Source organism: Anarrhichthys ocellatus, unplaced genomic scaffold (genome assembly GCF_004355925.1).
Source record: "Anarrhichthys ocellatus isolate YVR2014 unplaced genomic scaffold, GSC_Weel_1.0 scaffold36, whole genome shotgun sequence".
Classification (NCBI taxonomy): Eukaryota; Metazoa; Chordata; class Actinopteri; order Perciformes; family Anarhichadidae; genus Anarrhichthys; species Anarrhichthys ocellatus.
The window spans coordinates 1,448,206-1,465,705 of NW_022280066.1; the positions used below are offsets into that span (position 1 = coordinate 1,448,206).

At 42.7% G+C, this 17,500-nt stretch overlaps 3 protein-coding genes across 4 annotated transcripts in view; 1 reads left to right on the top strand and 2 right to left on the bottom strand.

Moving 5' to 3' along the window:
- Positions 1 to 10,791, bottom strand: part of ttc7b (tetratricopeptide repeat domain 7B) — a 23,067-nt gene extending 12,276 nt beyond the window's left edge. For both annotated transcript variants that reach the window (XM_031866771.1, XM_031866770.1), the window contains exons 1-15: positions 10,602 to 10,791; positions 8,106 to 8,260; positions 7,786 to 7,861; positions 7,553 to 7,645; positions 6,839 to 7,002; positions 4,879 to 5,000; positions 4,273 to 4,351; positions 3,362 to 3,537; positions 3,101 to 3,164; positions 2,860 to 2,997; positions 2,424 to 2,612; positions 2,073 to 2,190; positions 1,720 to 1,777; positions 482 to 554; positions 124 to 284 (exon numbers count right to left, since the gene is read on the bottom strand). In XM_031866771.1, the coding sequence (XP_031722631.1) occupies positions 124 to 284; positions 482 to 554; positions 1,720 to 1,777; positions 2,073 to 2,190; positions 2,424 to 2,612; positions 2,860 to 2,997; positions 3,101 to 3,164; positions 3,362 to 3,537; positions 4,273 to 4,351; positions 4,879 to 5,000; positions 6,839 to 7,002; positions 7,553 to 7,645; positions 7,786 to 7,861; positions 8,106 to 8,260; positions 10,602 to 10,722 (1,787 nt within the window). In that variant the 5' untranslated portion in view covers positions 10,723 to 10,791. The remainder of the gene's footprint in view (positions 1 to 123; positions 285 to 481; positions 555 to 1,719; positions 1,778 to 2,072; positions 2,191 to 2,423; positions 2,613 to 2,859; positions 2,998 to 3,100; positions 3,165 to 3,361; positions 3,538 to 4,272; positions 4,352 to 4,878; positions 5,001 to 6,838; positions 7,003 to 7,552; positions 7,646 to 7,785; positions 7,862 to 8,105; positions 8,261 to 10,601) is intronic.
- A 1,003-nt stretch (positions 10,792 to 11,794) lies between these two features.
- Positions 11,795 to 14,726, top strand: fam177a1 (family with sequence similarity 177 member A1). Its single transcript, XM_031866839.1, has 5 exons — positions 11,795 to 11,901; positions 12,316 to 12,492; positions 12,573 to 12,639; positions 12,875 to 12,972; positions 13,161 to 14,726. Exons 1-5 carry the CDS (start codon positions 11,833 to 11,835, stop codon positions 13,374 to 13,376), a joined length of 627 nt encoding a protein of 208 aa, XP_031722699.1. The 5' UTR covers positions 11,795 to 11,832; the 3' UTR covers positions 13,377 to 14,726.
- Positions 14,727 to 14,919: 193 nt separating this feature from the next.
- ppp2r3c (protein phosphatase 2, regulatory subunit B'', gamma) overlaps positions 14,920 to 17,500 on the bottom strand; it is a 4,851-nt gene continuing 2,270 nt past the window's right edge. Inside the window, exons 5-13 of the mRNA XM_031866837.1 lie at positions 17,331 to 17,428; positions 17,014 to 17,084; positions 16,756 to 16,888; positions 16,583 to 16,638; positions 16,230 to 16,305; positions 16,007 to 16,143; positions 15,701 to 15,838; positions 15,550 to 15,609; positions 14,920 to 15,453 (exon numbers count right to left, since the gene is read on the bottom strand). Coding sequence (XP_031722697.1) covers positions 15,259 to 15,453; positions 15,550 to 15,609; positions 15,701 to 15,838; positions 16,007 to 16,143; positions 16,230 to 16,305; positions 16,583 to 16,638; positions 16,756 to 16,888; positions 17,014 to 17,084; positions 17,331 to 17,428 — 964 coding nt within the window. The 3' untranslated portion in view covers positions 14,920 to 15,258. The remainder of the gene's footprint in view (positions 15,454 to 15,549; positions 15,610 to 15,700; positions 15,839 to 16,006; positions 16,144 to 16,229; positions 16,306 to 16,582; positions 16,639 to 16,755; positions 16,889 to 17,013; positions 17,085 to 17,330; positions 17,429 to 17,500) is intronic.

Below are 17,500 nucleotides of genomic sequence, written 5' to 3' on the forward strand. Positions count from 1 at the left end.
ACACACACACACACACACACACACACACACACACACACACACACACCAGATAAGCCAACACAGAAACAAAGACACTTTGTGTGTGCAGTAAATGAAGTCTTGTGGTAGCGTCGAGAGTCTTACTTGAAGTTCTCTGGGTACTCGGACAGAGCCATCTCTATAATGTTGAGAGCGTCGTGGTAGTGCTTCTGAGCAGAGAGCAGCAGGGCTAGCAGATGAAGGGAGTGGACATCATCCCCTTGGAGCTGCAACGCCTGTCGTACATAGCCTAGTGCCTCGGGGATCTACACACACACACACATTTACAGACTACAGGTTGTTACCACAGTCGGGGTAAAAAAGCACTTTGTCAAGTGACAGGTGTGTCATTTTCCTGATGTTCCCTGACTCTCCCTGTCTGGCAGCGATGCCTCAAACTCACATGGTTTTGATATGTGCATTATGATGTTAAGCTGTTATTATTACTAAAGATTGTGTTTACCTGTCTGGACACAGCAAGCTGCAGCGCCAAGTAGAAGGCTGCTAGGTGGTCAGTCGGAGACAGACTCTGAGCTCTACAGAGACAGATATTGTGTGTTCAGATGTGCTGAATAAAAAGTCAAATAAGATTTCATGACGCTTTAAAGATCCCTGTGGGGGAATTGGGTCGCTGCAGTAGCAGAACAGTAAAAGGGTAGCACAGACAGCAAAGTAATAGAGCGCTTAAGAAAATCAAATAAGAGGATGTTTAAACGTTTAGACACAATTCGAAACTTTACCTCCATATTAATAAGCTGAATGACGGAAAATAAAACAAGCATAAAAACGTGATAAGTAATGCAGAGTATGTATATTAAAACCAGTAACATCTTTCACCTTATTAATAGATGACGCTTATAGTACACTTTGTGAATTCTTCGTAGTAACGTTTCCCCAAACTGGGAGCATGCCAACAGCCATCTACTGGAGGTAAATACACCGACTATGGATCAGGGCGTCACACAACCCCAATTCAAAAATCAGAACTACCCCTTTAAAAGATGGGTGCATTACAGACTGGTTCCAAGATGTCCATACACATATCTGTGGGTGGAGGTTGTTTAAGGACAGTAAATGGTAAATGGACTGTACTTGTATAGTTATTTTCTAGTCTTCCGACCACTTAAACTGCTTTAACACTACATGTCATCATTCACCCATTCACACCCATTCACACACTGATGACAGAGGCTACCATGCAAGGTGCCACCTGACCATCAGGCACTATCTAATCATTCACACCCCTTCATCCGCCGCAGGCTGTGCAAGTGTCTTGCCCAAAGACTCATCGACATGGACCAGCGAAGCCGGGGATCGAACCGCCGATACTCTGATTGAAGGACGACCCCGCTCTACCACTGACTGGTGGCAGTATGTGACTCGTATACAAGTCATATACTGTGTACACGACTCGTATACAAGTCATATACTGTGTACACAGAAGAAAAACTGTGCAAGCGGATGTAGGATTCAAATGATACCGGTAAACATAATAGATTGTTAACACACCGTCAGCTGAAGCTGAGGTCAGCTGAAGCTGAGGTCAGCCTTCTTTTACCCAAAGATAAAATTGTTCTATCTATCTATTGAGAACAGTTTCCATTTTGTCAGACTGAGAGGCAGTTTGTGCTGTGAAAAAATAAAACGAGTGAAATGTGGGTGTAAAAGAGAAAACGGCGAGCAGCATGGCTCAGTCCCAACCTCTGGAAGGCTCCCAACGCTTTCCTCTGGTACTCCTCCTGTGTGCTTCGCAATGATGCTGAAGAGATGCAGAGAGACAGAGTCAGGGACAGAAAGAGAGAAGCAGAGTCTGTGTAAAAATATCCTATAGAGAACGAGAAACAAAAATGGATGCATGCTCCTCCTGTTTATCTTCTCAATTTCACATGAGATATGTGACTTGCTTTCTATGATGTCATCCCTCACAATAGGTCGGCCAAAGGGGCAATCTCCCAAATATCCTACCCTAACGGCACCTTATCTGAAATCCTAAAGCTTTTCAGGGTTCCTGATCATCATCCTTTCTACAACAGCAAACACACACAGAGACCTACCGTCAGTGGCTTTGAGGCTGTAAACCAGCCCGATGGCCAAGAAGCCTTTGGCTCTGAACTCGGCTGCTTTCTCCCCCATGTCAATCACAATCTTTCCAAAGCACTCCCCCTCATCCAACTGGATTGTGGAAGTACACAGACATAAAATGAGAACGAATGGAGAGGAAAAAAAGCAAAGAGATACCAGAGTAAAAAGACATTATTTTAGAAAATAAAAGGTATTAAGGGAAGGCATTAACAGAGCAAAACAAAGCTCCAGAAAACCTTTTACCAAAAGTGCTCTAGAATCGCTGTGATGCTTCAGCAGCTAGCTGCATTTCAGTTTGTGTCTGCAGGACGCTCCTTCCTTACCCAGTGCAGAGGTCCGATACACAGCTTGACAGCCAGCAGTGGGATGGTGGGGTCGTCAGGCTTCAGACGAATACACTCCTTGAGGACTTTAACGGCACGGGCTGATTTCCCAGCTGCCATCAGTGACAGGGCGAGCTGGTACCACAAGTGGAACTCCTCAAAGGCAAACTTCATGGCTCTCTCCAAACACTGGAGCCGTCGGAAATAGGACACATTTCATCAAACCTTCTCAGGGAATCTGTAAGCTTCATCGAGTTCTACAGCCATTTTAGAGCCAATTGGATTGTGATAAAACATTCATTTGTTTGGGGAAAATGTGAAAAAATGAGTTCAAGTGTGATTTCATGTGGGTGTACCATGGTTGTATCTGGGCTTTAACACTTTTCACAATCACTATGATAGTGAGTATGCAGCCCATCGTAGAGGGATTACTAACCTCTGACAGCATCTCATACTGCCCTCTCCTGCCCAGAGCTATAGTCAGCAGGTCGTACACCACTGACGCAGACTGCAGGCTGATGATGCGATCATTGTTGTGTTCAGGGATTCTGCTCAGGACAGCGTCACGGTTAGCCTGAGCACACACAAACACAGATAGAGAGATTTAGGAATGGCACTATCAAGGTTTCCAAACCCGAGTAGAGGACCCACAGCTTTAGAGACGTGTTTGTGCTTACCATGGACTCACTGATGAGCAGCAGCAGCAAAGCTTCTTCTGTGTTCTCCTGAGGGCAAAACAGACTGAGAGAGAGAGAGAGAGAGAGAGAGAGAGAAATGCACCGAGGTAGTCAGAAACATGGACGAGGATGAGAGGAAAAGAGAAAAAGGAAAACAAAAAGTTTAAAAAGTACATTGGCAAAGATGTAATTTTAGAGCTGTGTTGGCTATTTTCCACCGTATTCCAACTTAAGCATAAACGCACACACATTATCACTTACTTCTCTCCCGAGTACACGCGTGGGCGTCGGCTTAGGCTGTAGTTCTTGGTGTGAGTGTGTCCCTGCCGTGTGGGATCGTCCAATGGCGACACGGTGGGCGGGTCTTCCAGAGGAGACCAGTAACTCTGTTCACACATTCCTCTGAGCAAGATCTCTGCAAGCTGTCTGGCTATGGTCTGCATTCACACACACACACACACGCACGAACGCACGCACACGCACACACACACACACACACATTTGGCAACGATAGTCTGGTACAAACACGGCAGCAATCTGTTGACTTGGGGCTTACTTTGCTTCTAATATACTTAGAATACAGTCAGTTATATTAATGATTCTACCATTGTACAGGCTGCTATCTGGATCCTTTCATCATCATCACATGTACAATCAAAGGTTTCTAACAGAGTGTACAGAAAGGCTAGAGGGAATTATTTTGTACAACTTGGACACATTCAAATTCTACAGACTGAAGCAGAATGTGAATCGGTGGGTTTGAGTATGGAAGCAGTGTCTTTTTTAAAAAGGAATAGTTTGACATTTTGGGAAATACGCTTATTTGCTTTCTTGCAGAGAGTTAGATATCCCTGTTTGGAAAATATGAAGCTAGCGCCGGCTAGCTTAGCATAGACTGGAAACAGGGGAAAACAGCTAGCCTGGGTTTGTCAGAAGGTAACAGAATCCTCCCAACAGCACCTGTAAAGCTCACTAATTAACACGCTATATCTACTTTTTGTTTAATCCGTACAAACACTGTTGGGGGCTGGAAGAGAACTTCCTGAGGTAGCCGGGCAAAAAAACAAATAAACTCATTTCGCAAATCCCAGACGCGAGGGAAGTGATACATAAACATCTCCTAATCTCAGAGCAAAGTTAAAAAGCCAACCTCCCAACCCATCGTCCCTCACCATGCGCAGGCTCTGGGTGGTTCTGTTCTCAACAGCCCGAAGAATCTCCCGAAACCGGCCCACACCTTGTGTCAGGTTGCTATGGCAATGCAGTGAGGAAACAGGAAGAGGGACACTTGTCAGTCTGTAGTGTGTGTATGTGTGAATGGAAGATATCTCACAACAGATGTGAGCATGATCCACACCATGTCCACACCATGTGTGAGTGAAAAGGTGAATATTTAATAGCACAATGACACAGAAAAGGTCTGAAGGTGATGTTGTTCATATTTCATGCTGCGCTAGCCGATGTTTTTAATTATCTCTGCTGTAATGAGAACAACAACGCTATGAGAACTACTTTCTGCTGCGCATGTTACTTAACAGTGTTCACACTTTTCTGCTTTCACCGACCTGTCGGCAGCTTTGTAACACGATAACTGGAAAGTGGTTGGTAAAGTGTCCACAAGAGCTGTTCTTCTTCTTTGGACTGTAAATACTAAAAACGTGTGGTCGTCTTCTTAAGAATCTCTGTTTTGTGTTTTTGAAGTGATTGATGGGCAACTCTCTGGGCTCTCTCTGATTTCCATTTCTCTCTGTGCGCCACCACCTGCTTCCCTCTCTTACCCGTTCTTGAAGTGGATGACGTGGGCTCTCTGCAGGCCTGTCTCCAGGAAGTAGCCCAGTTCCAGGTCTTGGGAGGTCGGGCCGGGCTTCGGGCTGCGGTTCTGAATTCCTGCTGATAAGGCCTGCAGAAACAGACGGGGAGAAAGAAAGAAACACAAAAGTTAACACACAATTGCAAAGAAAGATCTGCCTGAATCCCCCCCGACATAAATCAATCATGTGTGAAATACTGTCAATGCGGTTAATAGCAGAGCAGAAGGTTGTCTTTCCTGTTTGCTGCACAGCACACAATGAAAACAGGGTGAACTAGAAACAATGAGCTGTGGTGAGTCATCAGTGTAGCAGCTATATGTTGTGTGAACAACACACAGAATAAATTACGTCTGTGTGTATAATCTTGGACATTTTCAGGGTAAACACTAGGCCTGATATCATTTCATGACAGTAAGATTCAAATTGGCTCACTCAAACCATTTCATTTCTACAGTGGCCTATTTAACACATCTCATTTATTTATGCATGAGAAATGCTAACTAAGCAAGATACAGATGATGCTGTGTCTGTCTTTGGCAGCCAGAATGGGGATGTTGGTAACATGAAGCTTTGTTGGCCTACATTTCACAGTTACTTGTGCTGGATTATTAATCCAGCGTTGTAGAGAAGAAGTTATGATAGGAATCAAATGACTAGGCTATAGTTGATAAATACACCTGTTGGAATTTGCTGGTTAGGTTTGTGTGTTAGTGACAATTACACTCAGGTGAAATGTTGTGTTTAATTACATCATCATCTACATCCAAGTATGATGGTTTTTACATTAATAATCCTATAAAGGACTTCAGGTGTGACTTTACTAGAGTGAAAACAATACGTTGATTTATTAGTCAGTAACTATTTCGATAATAGAGAAATCATCAAGTTTCAAGCAAAACCACTAAAAGAAAGCCTCTGGTTCCAGCTCTGTTGTGAGAGTAAACTGCTTGTTTTTGGGTGACGGACTAAACAAGACATTTGAAGACTTCACCTTGGACTCTAGGGATTTGTGATGTCCATTTCTCACTATTCTCCGACATTATATAGATGAAATGTGCAGCCCTAAACCTTAACTGACTTGTAAAAATAAGTATGATATTTTAAAATATTCTTATAATTCATTATGCTAGTTACGACAGCGTATTGCTGTCACCCCAGAAAAAGAGAAACGGACAAGTATCACTTTAGAACGTCAAATGTTCATCGCTATAACAAGATGTTTTTCACGTTATAGCGACATATTTTCATATTTGTTCGACATAAAAGATAATAACGTATAACAATATATTGTGTATCTTCTTATAGCGTGAAACGTTTTATGTTAAAGTCATAACTTGATATTAACTTATATCTAACAACATTTTGAAATGTCCAGTGCACAATTGGTGGGGCGGCCTCAAAGTTTTATTAAGCAGTGAAACTGGAGTTGTTTTGCTACTTTTTCAGAAAAAGTACATCTACCTAATCATGTTATAACATGAACAATACAATCGCTATATCATTTGAAACATTTGTCTGTTTCTGTCCGTCTTCAGCCACAAGTTTATAGAATTCATCTCTTTTCCTCACATCTCATTCAAGCATAATTTGAATGTTGGGACAGTTTGGTTTGTGTCTTCCTGGCTTTTATTGCACTTCACTGCTCAGTCAGTTGGAGGATGTCAGCTCTCAGACAGACATTCTTCAAATTAAGAGGGAGAGATTTGTTTTCCAGTTGGCTGTCACCAGCGGTAACGCATTGGTCAAACTTGCACACTGTCTGCAGAGCTTTCATCACACACCCACAGCGATGGCAACGCATTCGGGAGTCCAGGTGCTAACAGGACATTTGGTGACGCTCAGAGAAAGCACAGCAATTGACCGTAAGTATGCCGCTTTCACTAGAAGTCCGATTGAAGACATAGCACGACGTGGAACCAACGTGTACCTTCTCAGCCTCCTGCAGGTAGAGCAGAGCAATGTCTCCAGACTTTTCATAACAGTTGATGATTTCCTGGTCCCGGTCTGTTGTGCTCCTATTGGACGAGGGCGACCCAGTGTTCTTATTGGATAGAGACGGAGAGGCTGCTGGGACCTTCTCTAAGCACAGTCCTGGGGGGAAGAGAAGGAAAGAGTGCGCAAGGCGACAGAAAATAAATACACAGTGGCAAAGGCCATGAGTCACCTATTAGTGTCTGGTATACATGTTCTGCCTTTCAAACCATTAGCTCATGATGTTTGGTCGTTGTTTGATGTAGTTTTTGACCCTCGGGGATCATCTTCTCCTACTAATGATTGGTTTCCAAACCAAGCTGCCTTGAGCCTCAAAACATCATTCATCACTCATAATCATCGCGGTGTTATCTTATCAATCTTAAATGACAGGGAATGGTTACTTGAGTTTTGAGAGTTGTATTCGGTTACACAGATGACCTGAATAAGAATAGAATAACAAGTGAATATCCATTATTCAAATGCATCCAGAGGTGCCTGATGTGTGACTGTGTGCATTTATTAATCATAACAATCCAGCATAATCCAGTTTATTCCACTGCAGTGACACTCTACTGCCACCATGAGGTTAAATCAAGAAGGATACGAGACACGGGTATGTGCGCGTATGTGCGCGCATGTGTGTGTGTGTGTACGTGTGTGTGTGTACCTTTAGTAGCGTATGCCTCTGCTATCATGGACAGCCTGTACACAGGAGCTCCCCCCAGCTGCAGGTCATCCAGGTTCACCCTGCTGTAGTGACCTGTCACCAATTATGTATTAATGAAGAAATCGATTGGTAAACCAGTATATTAGCCATAAAACCAAAGGCGCTTTTTATTAAATGAATAACATCATACCAGGAACAGAGACTAAAGATGAGTAAATAAAGCAGAGGGTTACCTAACGCGTCTCTGTATTCTCCCTCCACATAGCACAGTTTGGCCATCAGCAGACTGACTTCCTGGAGGTAATCCGCCTGAAGGACAGAAAACAAGACATTTTCTCTTTGTATTATTTCGATTTTGTACATTCACTATATCTGCTGATTTTGAAAAGCTTGCATGAGCCATTACAATTTGTGGCACAAAATCACGTGGCACACACCGAAATCGATTTGTAAAATAAATAAGAAACAAAGCGACGATGTGACAACGTGGGCACGAACCAAACCAAGTAAGTCATTCAGACAATTTGTCGAGCATCTCTTCATCCACAGTTACCTTGAGGTTTCCTCTGTCCAGAGCAGCAGTGAGGTGTTTCCTGACCTCCACCAGTTTAGGTCGTGGGCCCCTGGGACTGGCTCCCTGTTTGAGGGGGTTCTCCTTCAGGTATGTCTGAAGCTTGCATTCCCCCAGCAACAACTCACCTAGGTCATCTACACACACACACACACACACACACACACACACACACACACACACACACCACAAGATGTTAGGAGAAATCATGACTAGAATTACCTCATCACTTAAAACAAACAGTGTGTAGCATTTATGGCTACCATGTTTCTACAGTAGCCCAGAATGGACAAACCTAACACTGGCTATAGATAGCACCACTGTGGCTTTGCACAGGGGAAAAGTTTCAGTTGGTTGCAATCTGCAACCTGACGGCTAGATAACGCCAAATCCACACTGCACCTTTAATAAGCTTGGAGTAAAAACAATAGAGTCCGTCTATGATCAATCTGCCAGTTTAAATCGAACACTAATTTACAACCAATCTAAGATTAATCAATAATTAATCTAAGGGCGATATATGGTTAATCTAGGATTACAGTGTAAAGTATGCGACTATGCGATGATAACGTATCCTTTGGAAGGGTTCTCCTGGTGGTCAGCTTGACTGCGATTAAAATAAATACTTCAACATATGGAGGAACACTGCTGTGCTGACACACATAACAGCCGGAGTTATGTGAAGCCTTAACAAGCTTAGAAACCGTGTGATTGTGGGTGTTTTTAAGAGGTTCAAAGGGTGAAATGAGCATTAATCCTGTTACTGATCCCAGTCAGTGACCACAGTTTACAGCTCTCCTGTGCCACATCACATTCCATAAAGGCTGCATGTTCTTCCACAATTGTAAAATATTACTCACTGAAGCCATTAGAATCGTTTTTATTTGTTGGCTTACAGTTCACAGAGATCTAACAACATTTCTGTTTTTAGACCATGATGCCACAAGCCCTCCGCTCTCCTCAACTGTAAAACACAACACGAGCAATTCCTCTAATTGCATTCTTGGCTGTGGTTGCTCAGCTACCACTTAAAGCAGAAATCAGTATAGCTCATATACTGTATGAAGCCATCCTAAAGTACACCAGGCTTCCCTCTCTGGCCTGTTTCAGGTCTGACCTCACTAACGGCTGTGATCAGAGATACTCACTCCACAGTGATGTCACAGGGTGCTGCAGTCCACCTGTACATCATTGCATCGAGGTGAAAACGCTAGCGAAGACGAGACTTTCAGGGTTGTGAAGTTACTCTTTAACACGAAGATTTTAAAAAAAATAGGAGCTATCAATCACACTAGAAGTCTTGATGGTAATTGAATGCACAAACCATCACAAGCAGTCTGCCTTGGTTATTTGAAGTTGTGGCAAGATAGAGAAGCACAGACATTTGCAGCAAAAGAACAGTAGAAGTAGAAGTACAGGATGTAGTTATTTGCCAATTTAGAAGTTATATTGGATCAGAGCAACCACCATGAGTGACATTTAATGCTATAGTAATGATAATAGGTGAATTTAAATTGCATGGAAAGATAGGATATAATGCTGTTTACATGTCCTTTTAAATCTGTTTGCACGCAAGCCAGCTAATTTCCATATCAAAAGGGGGAAAGAGGTAACTATAAAAATCAGTGTGAATTGAACGCATCACGATGTACATGTGAGATCATCATCTACATCGTGATGCGTTCATGTCACAGGGATTTTACACTTAAACGAATGGGATTTCACAAATACAAAACACTGATCTAGACTACAGTGATGGATCGGCCACTGTCTTTGCTGTGTATAACTAAGGTGTTCCTCTGTCGTCATCGACCTACTACTGTACTGTGAGTAGTTCAGCATCAGCAGGGAGTTTGACAGCTAGCGTTAGCATGTAGCAATCACTCATCTTAGCCACACGGCTAATTTAAGTGACGCTAATTGCGAAAAATATAATTGAAAATCTGCCAATTTAGACCGTTTTGGTAAACGTGTGCTCTATATGGATTAAATGTAGAAGCTTTTAACTAGTAACGGGATTATTCTGGTAAATTCGGCATCATCACAATCGTGACATGTTAGTAACAAAGGGTGAAACAATCCTGTTATGTTGCTGTGAAGGCGTTAGTCAACTATTATTGACGTTATTGTCATACATGTTAAGCAAGGACAACATTAACCTAATGACAGATGTGTGAACGGAGTTCCGCTTGACTGTGAAGGTTGGAGGGGGGGCTGTCAGACCACAAGCTAAGTTCTCCTTATCTTGAAATCAAAGTATCTCAGTGTGTGACGTTACACACCACACTGTTCAAAGATGGCAAAACCCCAGTAAGTCTTTCTCTTGACCTTTCCTAGCTAACTGGCTCTACCAAGAGCACAGTGCTGGAAAACTCCCAGCATCGGCTGCCGCTATCAGGAAGTACCGAGGACTCCGAGCAGAGGGAAGGCCTGACAGACTGAATGAACGAAGAACAGGGAAAGCTGCACGTTTCCTACCGTTTGCTATTAGTTTGGCTGAGAGCTGTCGTACTAACTCCGGTATCTTGTCCCATTGACTCTCAGAGCGGCACCGCTCTATCTCGGTCTCCAGTCGTGAGCCAGACTTCCGCGCTGTCATTTTTGTGAGTGGGCTCGACTGGACCAAAACACCACAGGCGAGGATCCCTCTCGCTGGTACGACTGTCAATCTACCGTATACGAGAAATACTGCTTCCGCTCTAATCTTTCGAAATAAAGCTCTGACTACCAAGTGACTCTAGGTCTCTTTCACAGGAGACAGTTTGACATGTCACCACAGGCAAACAGGTGTAAATAATACTAATAAAAAAGTTGTCACACCTGTACTTTCCCTACTGTGATTAGTCAAAATGTAAAACATTTTTAACATGTATTCATGAATCATATTGTATAACAGTTTATCTGTCTGATGTACACTCTATTATAGAATATGCATAATAAACATTCAAAGAAGTATTCACATTATTTGCTTAAGTTCAATTAGCCCTCTGAAAATACTCAATTACAGATAAAAGTCCTGCATCCAACATTGTACTTGAAGGAAAGTACATACTGTTGGTTGGTTTAATTTACTTTATGAAAGTGCATCCAATTCGATTTGCTCATTATAGGTTTTTAAAATCTTAATCTGTAGAGTAACACACTGTAGATATACATACATTTAGTGGATTACAATTTGGAGTAGAGGTAACGTAAAATGAAAATACTCAAAGAAAGTACAAGTACAGCAGAGTTGTGTTGCCTCCTGCCACAGTTGACAGGTTTGGTAGTAATCTTGTTATTAATTATTGTTAATTTAGTTTTCTACATTTGTCTTGATTCCACCTAATGTTTAACTTATTATATAATTTATTCATTACTTTGTTTAATTTTTTTCTCAAGATGCTCACTAATTGTGTTGACTTATATGTGTACATATTTATCAACAATGGTTCAACAATGTTTATTTCTCCTTTCTTGGTTTATTAAATCAAATCAATAAATCAATAAATACATTTCTTTAAGAAGAGCATGTAAACTGTACGTCTCTCTTTTTTTTAAAGTGTGCAGAACAGTTACTACCAAACATAAAAGTGTACAGCAGGGCTGAATTTATGCTGTCAAACAAACCGGGTTACGAACAAAAAGCTTTTATTCTGAAGAAGTTATAAAGGAAGTGGTGCGAGTGGAACCCTGGCAACTGGGTCGTGAGGTGGAAGAAGTGACAGAGATGGCAGACTTGTCTTTGTATTTAGCTAATGCCAATGTTTCACTGGGGCAAACTATGGACACTGATAAGGTTAGTCTGTGCGATACTACTTTCACCACTTTCCGTGTTTGTGAATGAAAAAAACAAATGTTTTTTGCGAATTACTTCCTTAGCTAAGAAGCTAACCGTCAACAAACACAAAGTAGCTAACAGCTAATTTACGTGAACATTTGGGACTTTACTTACCACACTGTGTAGTTACACAGTGTAAAGAACTTGACTAACGTTAAGTTACATATGACGTTAGTTAAATAACTTTGCTTCGTAGTTACATTTATTATGTTTGATGTTTTATTAGTTTATTCTGCCAGACTGTGGGAGGGCACATCAAACAAGAATATCTTTTAGCATGTTTGTGCCTGGCTTATCGGCACCATTTACAAAAGCTATTAATAATATACTGCATATTACTAATATTGCTGGTGGTATTGTCTGTTTTGACAGAATCCAGCAGGGCCGACAGACTTAGAGCGGGTAGAGATGGGAGACTCTGCCGGGAGGCAGGTGAAGGTCCCCCGCAGGACCATCTACTTCGCCAGCGGAGAGACCATGGAGGAGTACAGCACCGATGAGGAGGAAGAGGAGGAGCCCTTGAAGAGAGACGCCGTCACTGTTGACACGGTAGGTTCAGATTTGTGCTTTGTGTGATTGACCAGCAGACGTGTGGTCTAATGATCATATTCTCCTCATGTGTATTGTAGTCCAAACTGACCTGGGCTCCGTACTTCTGGTTTCACATGTGGAGAATGGGCACCTCCACTATCTCAGGTAAAGTAGTCTACTGTCTCAGCTGGCATTCACACTAGCAAGGACCAATCGCATCCTACTACATTCTGAAATATCAAGAGATCTTACAGTCAGAGAAGTCAATACATGTTATAAATGCTCTGTGGAAATACTGGAATATTAGCAGTATCAGATGTGATTCACAGCGTGTTTCACACTTGAATTGTACTCTGCTGTTTTTGATATCGTCATTGTGTTTGTGTGTTTGTTCCTGTAGTGTGTGACTACATGGGCGAGAGACTGGCCTCTATGTTCGGCATCACCTCTCCTAAATACCAATATGCTATTGATGAGTACTACCGTATAAAGAAAGAGGTAGGACACATGCGCACATGCACATCCTTGGGTTCCACATGTCAATTTCTTATGGGAATGTGAATAAAGTCAGATCATTTTAAAAGCGGCTTAGACAGAGGCAGGAGCAAGCTGTCAAACAATAATTTAATAATTTATATTAGTATGAAATGCAAGTTACACTGGTGTGTGTGCCCCCCCCCCTGCAGGAGGAGGAGGAAGAGGAGGACAACCGTCTGTCCGAGACGGCGGAACGTCGGTTCGCGGAGCAGCGAAGAGGCGAGCAGGAGGATCCTCGTCCTGCTACCGTGGAGCAGCCGGAAGCTTCCGCCGCCTCCTTTGTAAACATCAGCTTTGATCTGGAACCTGAACCTCCTCTCAACCCTGCAGACACCAACAGAGTCCCCTCTCCCCTCCCCTCCTGAAAACTGACTCTCAAGAGACAAACCACCAACATCAAACCGAAACACGAAACCTTAATTTACATAGCAGTATAGATTAATTGCGCTGTAATATTTTCTATGTTTTTATTTTATAAACGGACATTCTTAGTACACGGTGCAGGGAGAAAGTAAAAGGGCTGTGGAAGTGACTGCACTAGCCTTATGTGTGAATGTGTATGGTGTGAAACTGTATGCAAGATTGAGATGTTTCTATTTCCTGACCACACGGGGCTCAGCTCACTCTGAATTGACAGCAGTTGAGAGTGGAAGTGGAAAACATGCTGGATGTGAATCTTATGGAGGAAATAGTCCCCCATCTGTTTGTTCATCGGTTTATAAACGGAACTGAACTCAACAGAAAAAGAATGAGCCCCACCTCTGGTGTCAGCAGCAACATCAACAGACACACGTTACACCTGCTGTGTGATTGTTGATCCTGCTGCTGTATGTAAGCAACGTCTGACATTTTGCAAGTTCAGCCAGTTTTGTAAAGGCGGGGCGTGATTTGTCCCCTTAGTCTCTTTCTGTGCTTCTTGTCTCTGACATGGTTGTCTACACTCGTCATGTGCATCGTTAAAGTGGAAGAGGGATGGCTCGTTTTTGACTTCCAAGCTATAAAGATAAGCAGGGAATGATGACGTTGCCGCTTCGGCCTTCTGATAGTCACGAGTACTTCCTCAAGGCTACTGTGCCTTCCTGCTCTTAGAACAGGACTCATGTAAAATGCTGAGCTGTTAACTAGGAGGCCTGATAATCCAAGAGCTCAATTCATAGGTGTGATGCTTGGTTTGGCATATTAATTAGTAATATCCTGGTCTCCTCCAGAGCAGAAGATGTGATGGCTAAAATGTGGTGTTTTATTAAGTATTTACAGCTTTATATATAAGTGTGTTTCTGGGGTAATGCTTAAAACTGTCATGGAAAGTGAACCGAATACATTGATCTACCTACATGTGTACATGTGTTGTGTGTTCATTCTTGAAGTGTCCTTCTGGAAGCCTTCATACGAGTGTTTAGCTGCTCAGCAGGCGTAGTGCTGAGACCGAGCTATCGTAAGCTTCTTATTGATTATTTATATCCACTGACAGGCCTTAGATCTCAGCCGCAGTGTTTAGCGTACCGCTTTGCAAAATGACCCAGCTCAACAAGAGCTTTTAACTTGGCTTGTTAAAAACATTTTGTGGGTGAATGTCTTTCACTAGTCAATGAAGGATATTATTCATGCTTTATGTAAAAGGGGCCAACATGTATGCAAAAGTTATTTTAACAAACCTTTAATGAATATGTATATACATATTTATATTTTATTTGTGTTAATAAAACATTTAAACATTCATATGGTGGAGTTTTTTTTTTTTTGTCATTATACATAACTAATGAATTGTTATAAAGGAATCAACCAGCTGTTCTTTCCTAGAACCTTTATCATGTACTAGGCATTCAAATTTTCAGGATTTCTAACATCCCAACCAACTCATCTCATAAATGATGTTCATTTAGTTTTAAATGACTATGAATCTCCCTCTCATGGCTCAGCTCAACAGCAAGACCTCTCAAAACAGCAGCTTTTGATCTCAGTGGGTGTAAAAGAAAACATTTAGGCATGGTCACAAAAGGAAACATTTATTTTAAAGAGGTAAATGACAAAACAATGGTCTTCTTTACAGGAAAATACGGAATATTTGCAAAGCAGAATCTCTGCTGTTTTCCTTCATTTCCTCAAGGTTTTCACGATGTCCATATCTAGCTAAAACATACCCAGGGGGTCCTGAGTCAGCAGTAAGAGTTCAGGTGTGACACTGAGTGAAACGGTGTCCTTTAGGTAACGGGTGCCTCAGCCACACGTCAGCCCCCCAAATCATCTTCAGCTGTCGTCGAGGTCAGCTGTGTTGCTGCCGTCGCTGTCGTTGGAAACCAGCACCTCTCTGTTCTCGTAGGTCCAGAAGCCGTTGAGGTCGATCAGGATGCTGGTGACGGTATCGCCCTGGCAACTGTTCACCAAGTCCTGGAGAGTGATCTTGTACGGGTCTTTGGGCTTCACCATGTCAAAGATCTCATCCTGAGGACGAGGCAGGGATCAAAACCTTCATCTTTCTTTCTTTTTTACCCAAAAACAAAGTGTCTGTGTGTGTGTGTGTGTGTGTGTACAATATACCTTGACATCCTGGAAGGTGACGGGCTCCTGACCGTGGAGTTTCATCTGCTCCTGAATGGCCTGAAAGCACACAACAGTATCATTACACACTGACAAGCTACAAGCTAGGTCCAAGCCTTAAAAAGAGTCCGGAGCTCGGATGATAATTTACCCTGAAGAAGTAGTTGAGGGAGAAGACGTTGAGGTATCCCTGATTGTCCATGTCCAGAAGTTTAAAAATATACTGCAACGCCGCAGGCTCCTTCCTGTTTTCCAACGCCAATACAAAGTCTAGATAGGTCTTGTAGTCCTGAGACAGGAGGAGAGAAACATAATTATTACCCATGGGAGATTTTGGACTGACTAATCCACCATCATTAAAACACCACTGGGCAACGCAACAGTTGCAGAAAGCTGGAGAATGACTGACGGGGGGGGCATTGGAGCCGTTTGGCCTTGGTACTGTGTTTGATTGTACCATTTCTCCGTCGTAGGTGAGACACTCCTGAAACACTCTGTCCAGGAAGACCGAGGTGAGCGTCGCCGTACCGTAGCGAGAAAGCTCCTCTTTGCTCAACATGCCGTTGTGGTCCTTGTCCAGGTTGAGGTACTGGCCTGTGGAGACACAAAGATACAAAACATCCAGCAAACGTTCGATTGGAGACTGGAAACCTGACATTCACGCAGAGCCGTTTTCTCACCGTAGACTCGGAGAGCGGAGGGGGCCGAGAACCAGTTGGACTCCTGACTCTCTTTAGAGAGCTCCTCGTCTCTCAGCTAAGAGCACAGAGGAGAAGACAGTGTGAGAGAAAAGAAGCCAAACATTACATAAGTCGGTCTCTACAGTTGTGGGAGAATTGCTTTACAATGAATCTTGTAATGTGTGACGGTTTCATGTAAGAAGAAATAAAAAACAGCATTTATCCATAAAACACAGCTACAAAATGTCCTGTAATTGTCCCTTTAACTGTCCCTAACTGCCCGCTTGTAGTGTAGAAACAGAATAAATTAATAACATCTTATCAGTGATAGAGCAAAAAAAAAAAAAATCTACCTCCAATAAGTCGTCCAGAAAACTGCAGGCCAATATATCCTGGATTTTCATCTTTCCTGAAGAAGACAAAACAGAGACACAAACGTCCTCAGTACAAAGACTTTGTAAACTCAGCCTCTCTGAAGCCCACAATTCAGTGTTACATTTTCACCATGTGTGGGGTTCAGGCTCACCTGTTCGGAGGGGGTCGAGGAAGAAGAAGAACTTGCGAACAGCGGTGCAGACGTAGAAAGAGTAGAAGGACTTCTCCAGTCCGTCCAGCTGAGGCAGAGTGGGGATCAGCTCCAGGATGTAGTTCTCCAGATCCTACACAGAACAACAGCATTTTCATTTCACCACTAAGGGAAGCCATTCATCTCCTACTGGCTGCTCATTACTTCAAAGAGGAAACACGTTTTCTTAAATGTGTGGTTAGTGATGGAAATGCTCACCGACTCTCTGAGGTGGCCCTGTCCCGCTACGTCATACAGACTCAGACCTATCCGGGTCTGATGCAGCCAGACTGGATGAACAGAGAGGATAGAAATGAGCAACATTCAGTGACATAAATCCAGGTAGTAAACTGGGCTGGGAGTTACTAACAAAACTAAACTATCACAGGAAACATCTTGAGAAGTGTGTCATATGAGAATAAGAAGTCTTGTTGTTTGTTTTTCTACCGTCTCAAGATATATTCTACTTATTTATCATTGCTCACTGATGAACATGTAAAAAGGGACAAAGTAGACGAGAACATGGTGGTCCAGACCTTTCCTCATGACGTAGTTAAAGAACTGCATGATGGAGATCCTGCCGTAAGGGTCGCTATGGAGCAGCTTGGAGTACACTCTGGCTGTGAAGAATTTTCTGAAGGAAAGAGGAGAGAAGAGGCGAGGAATTGTTACTGTTATACCATGACGCTGTTAGATCTGAAAGCCA

Bases quoted from the DNA above. Each gene is read 5' to 3' on its own strand.
- fam177a1 (XM_031866839.1), top strand. From the start codon at position 11,833: ATGGCAGACTTGTCTTTGTATTTAGCTAATGCCAATGTTTCACTGGGG. The intron at 11,902-12,315 runs GTTAGTCTGTGC...CTGTTTTGACAG, and splicing joins AAACTATGGACACTGATAAG to AATCCAGCAGGGCCGACAGA. The intron at 12,493-12,572 runs GTAGGTTCAGAT...TGTGTATTGTAG, and splicing joins ACGCCGTCACTGTTGACACG to TCCAAACTGACCTGGGCTCC.